At 54.1% G+C, this 4,885-nt stretch overlaps 1 protein-coding gene across 1 annotated transcript in view; it reads left to right on the forward strand.

Moving 5' to 3' along the window:
• The window catches only part of LOC104277946 (plexin-D1-like), a gene marked incomplete at its 3' end in the record, with an annotated part of 19,260 nt that overhangs the window by 13,983 nt on the left and 392 nt on the right, over positions 1–4,885 (forward strand). Inside the window, exons 11-13 of the mRNA XM_009874764.1 lie at positions 580–673; positions 2,887–3,050; positions 4,869–4,877. Of these exons, the coding sequence (XP_009873066.1) occupies positions 580–673; positions 2,887–3,050; positions 4,869–4,877 (267 nt within the window). The remainder of the gene's footprint in view (positions 1–579; positions 674–2,886; positions 3,051–4,868; positions 4,878–4,885) is intronic.

The raw sequence follows: 4,885 nt of genomic DNA on the forward strand, positions 1-4,885 counted from the left end.
GGAAGGAGCTGCTTGCTCACCTTTCTAAACGGGAGGAGTTCAGTTCAGCCTCGAGAATTGGCCACCTTTCAGCGTTGCTATTTCTGTAGCTTTTATTCCGAACTAGGAATCGGCCTGAAAAAACCCTCAGCCTCTCGTGGAGGAGAGGCGTGCCGCAGGGCAGGCTGTGCCTCCGAAACGCAGCAAACGGTGGGAATATTGTGAGGAGGAGCTGGAGAGGAGCACTTTCCCATCATGTCACCTGCAAAGCTCTGTGTTGTAGCCCTGCGCTGAAAACACATGGGCTTCCCAGTCCGTTAGTTTTTCTGTCCTTTTCTACTGAAAATAGCAGCAGGCCAGGGCTGTGCTCGTGCTGCCATGTGCGCCATGCCCCAGCACCCTTGTAGGGACCTCAGCAAACCAATTAAACCAGAAAACAGCCTTCCCCCTCCTTCCCTTTGCGAAAGACGAGACCCTCCTGTACTGAGCAGCAGTGGTCAGAGAAGCCTCGCAAGGAATGTTAATCCGTGTAGTGTGCGTACAGAACCTCGTATTTTACTCAATTCCCTAAGCTTTTGTCTGTTTGCTTTTTGTGCACAGCTTCACACGTCAGAAAAAAGCCATCTCTTCCCAGTGAACCTTCAGCTGAAGGACAGACCAGACAGATTTATCGACAGTCCGGAGATGATGACAGGTCTGAGTTGAAAATATTTTTATTCTACTCTCATCTGGTCAGCTTGAATGATGCTAAAGTCCTGGCAAAGTTTATGGGTTCAGGAGAGAGTGTGGCTCAGGCAGGCACCGCGCACACACACCGTGTATTTCCCCAGGGCCGCAGCACGTGGACGTGTGCCCAGAAGCCAGGCGGACACTTTGCCTCCCCCTTGCACCAGGGAAGGTCAGGCCCTGTCCTCGCGTGCAGGCTGCGGCCGCGGTCGTGTCTGCCCGTGGCGCGTGGGACGGGCTGTGCCAGCGCTGTGGGTCACAGCGGGGGTGTGAGGCAGCCCCGGAGCTGGGAGGATTCCTCCCGGAGGACATAAAGGACAGGTAGGGGCCCTGCCCTGAGCTCTCACAGGAACGTGGCTTCCAGGTTGAGCACAATGTAAGAATTGGGTTTTGCTGTGGATTATTTTTTTTAACCCTGTGTGCTGAGAAAGAATGAAATGTGTAAACACATTTCACCCCTGGCCCACTCCGTCTCAAAGAACACTTGGATTGCCAAAAAAAGCCCTTTGCTACATCAGCACCGGGCTCTTCCCCTTCAGTGCTGCCAGCCACTGTAGCAGGGGCTGATCTACCCTGGATGCAAATGAGAGCTGGATGCCTGCAGTGGGATTTTCTTTGAAGGATAGCTGTAATAGGTTGAGAGACATTAACACCATCAGCCGCTAACCCAGGATAAAAAGGTTTCCCCCTTGTAAATCCCAATGTGTAGAGGAGGCTTATCTTGCAAAGCATTCCACGATGGTGAAATAACCTTTGAAATACCAGCGTGGGTAGGCATGAGACAAGTCTTCCTTGCAGAAAGAAGAGGGTGAGATACAGAGGTAGCCCCGAGGAGAGGGGCGGGAGCTCTGGGCTCGGGCTCTTCGGATGTGCAAGAGAAAGCTCTTGGTTCCCAGCACGGCTGGTGCTGGGAGCAGGACAACAGCGGGGAGAGCGTGGTGGAACTCCCCCTCCTCCTGCCCGGAGAAAGAGCTCGCTCACACAGGCTGTGTTTGCATCGCTCTGTATTTGCCAGAATGTTTTGAGATCCCATGGGACTGTCAGACGACTCTGGCTCCTCCTCGCTGACCAGGATGGCGCGAGTCAGATTGGAGAGGCTGGGTTGCAAGCAGGGACGGAGATCTGCCAGGCCAATTATAAATGTGTGTGTCTTTTGTACTGTCTTTAATGGAATTGCTGTTATTAGTGTTTAATATTTCAATGTTTATTAGCTTTTATTGTAAACTGCACTTTGGTAGTCCACTGAAGGAATCCCAGCTCTTTGCTGTTGGATGGAAAAAACGACCAGTGTAACTCACTGGGTGGACTCAAGACAAGGTGAAATAAGCTGCTTTTTTTTTTTTTATGAAGAGCAGGAGTCTCCCTTGGTGCCGGTGACATTTCATTAGCATGAGCACAGGCAGGCCGTTGAAGGCTGAGGAATTCGTTAGTTGCTTATGAAGCGCCTTGAGATCCTCCTGTGAACAGAAGTGCAAAATGTGGCGGTTTCTTTGTTTTATGTTCTCCTGCAAAGTCTCCTCTGGGGAAACGGGTGTGAAAGCAACGTTTCCTGAGTGTTTCTGGCTGTTTATCTCAGCGGATACCCACACTTCGGTGGCAGAAGTCTTTAGGCTGGAGAGGAAATGTAACCTGGGGCACCAGCTAATGAGAGGTGAAAGCGCTGTAGGAAAAAGATGTGGAAGCTGAGCTGAGCAGATCTGAGGGGCAAAGCCAAAGAAGGGGGCCCGTGGTCCCCAGGGGGAAGGAAGGGAACTGTAAACAATCTGCAAAGCTCTGTATCCATCCGATTTTTGTCAGTGTGGAAGCAACGTGATTGCTTTGCGAACAGAATGGAGCCAGCTTCGTCAAGCAGCTTCCCGTGTGGATGCTGAGAGTTGGAAACATGTAGTATAAAATTGACAAAAGGTTCTGAGTTTGGGTGTTGTTTGTTTTTCAAGGGGAAGAAAAAGGAAAAGAAAGTGCTAAATTATATTGCGGTGAAAATAAGCACCCAGTCCTTCTGGGAAATCTTCAGGATGGCAGCCAAGTGCTGCCTCATCTTGCTGTATATGCAAGCTGCTCTGCCCATTTCGGATGTGCCGGGGCTGGGGGAGCGGGCTGTGCCTGGCTGCCTCAGGCTGTGCCAGGCTGTGAAAGCCCGAGGCCCTGGAGCTCACCTCTCTGCTCTCTCTGATGGTTTAGTGGAGGTGTACAACTGCGCGACCGGGAGCGGCGACTGCTCGCAGTGCCTGGGGAGGGAGGACCTGGGGCACCGCTGTCTCTGGAGCGAGAGCAGCTCCAGCTGTAGGCTGCGCACCGAGCCCTCACCGAGCCCCCACCTCTGTCCGGCTCCCGAGATCAGGAAGGTAAGACCCGAGTGCGGCGTGGTGTGACGGGCGCATGGCAAGGTGCGGCACGGAGGGAGCGTGGCGCGGCGCAGCGCAGCAGGTGGCATGGAGGGCTGAGCCTGTCTGCGCTGTGCCCGGCTGAGGCCGAAGCAAGAACCACACTTCGTCCCTGGCACGAGACAGGGTCGAAACCAGCACCAAATTGCCCACTGACTTTCTGTGCTCTTGAGTCGCCTGACACTGAGGGCATCTCGCTCGTGGCAGGATCCACATTTCATTGGGTTAGTGGGAAAAACAGCAGCATCAGAATGTCCCAGAGTTCCTGGGGTTGGTAAAAGCAAGAAAGATTTGTTTGGTCGCCTGAAGGATTCTTATCAGGAATAGCATTTAATGGAGCAGAGCTGCGACGGGAACGTGAGCACTATCTCCAGGCACATGTGCTCTGAGGTTTGGCTGAGATTAAGAGTGGCAGAGGACCTTTTTGGCATTATGTATTTCGAAATGAGTTTTATTTAAATTGTAGTGGATTGAGCGTTGATTGGGGCATATGGATCTGGGGTTCTGCTTACAGGTACAGTATGGGCCAACAAATTTGTTCCTGACAAGCAGCAATGAAAGCGTATAGAGCAAATCTTAAAATGAGCTCCCTTGGAAAGGAGAAACTGGAGAGACAAAACTGGCTAATGTGAAGATCAAAATCGGCAAGAATACAAGATTTCTGTTTTTAGGCAGGCGTGTAGCTGCTCAAAATCCCAGTGCTGTAACACTGCACGGAGGGAGTGCAGGATCCCAATCGCCTGCCTCTTCCCTCCCGTCACCGTGGGAGTGGGTTCTCCCGGTGAGCCTGCCTTCCCCAGCACACACCAAGTGTTACCAGCACCTGCCAGGAAATAAGGGAAGGAAACCACAGTTCAGGCCACTGAGTGTCACAGGGCTCTGTCGCTGTTTCCTTAGCAAACGGTAGCCGGTAAATCTGAATCCTCTGGAGTCAGGCGAGCAGACGAGCCCCTGCAGAGCCCTCCTGGAGCGGGGTGCAGGAGGTGAAGGAGGGCAACGTGCCTGGCGCTGGGACCTGGCCAGCTGTGTTGTGCTGTCTTGTGTGCTGCTGCCTTTGCAAAGGCAAAAGAGCCATTTGTGGAATCATAGAACATTAGGGGTTGGAAGGGACCGCTAGAGATCATCTAGTCCAGAGGTCCCTTCTGGTTATGGAACTGGGGGTCTCTCCTCTGCTGAATAACATGGCTGTGCTGCCCGAGGGGTCCCCTCGTGGGGTGGAGCAGCATCGCAGCCAGCACCTGGTCCCTGCAGCGGTGGGGACAGCAGCCCCGAGTGAAAAGCCAGTGGCACAGGAAGGGGTGGGGAGCAGCCTTCTCCTGTGCCCTGGTGTGCTGCAGTGCTGGGCTCCTGGCCACGCTCCCTGCATCAGGACACTTCTTGTCTTGTTCGGGTCAGCCCTTAAAAACACAGTGGCCAGACTCTCTCTTCCCAGCACACAAGCTTCCCTCCTCTGGTCTGTCCCTGCCCCAGCTGCGTTCCCAGCTGTGCTGTGGGAGGAATGATGTCCCACCCAGATGAATTTGCAGCTGGGTGACCCCTGAGCACACCCCGGTACCAGACCCACCGCAGGAGTGTGATGGCTGTGGTGAGGGGAGTGGGGACCCGCCGCAGGAGTGTGATGGCTGTGGTGAGGGGAGTGGGGCAGCAGACACACTGCGGGGAACGAGAGGCATGAGGAGCAATTACCTCTGCTCCACAGGGGCTGTGGGACACGGGCAGGGGCCTGGGGACGAGCCATGGCCCTTCCCGGGCTTCTCTGACCCTTCTCGGTTGCCGCAGGTGGAGCCGGTGCGGCG

This window comes from Apaloderma vittatum, unplaced genomic scaffold, assembly GCF_000703405.1.
Source record: "Apaloderma vittatum isolate BGI_N311 unplaced genomic scaffold, ASM70340v1 scaffold14968, whole genome shotgun sequence".
In the NCBI taxonomy this organism is placed as follows: Eukaryota; Metazoa; Chordata; class Aves; order Trogoniformes; family Trogonidae; genus Apaloderma; species Apaloderma vittatum.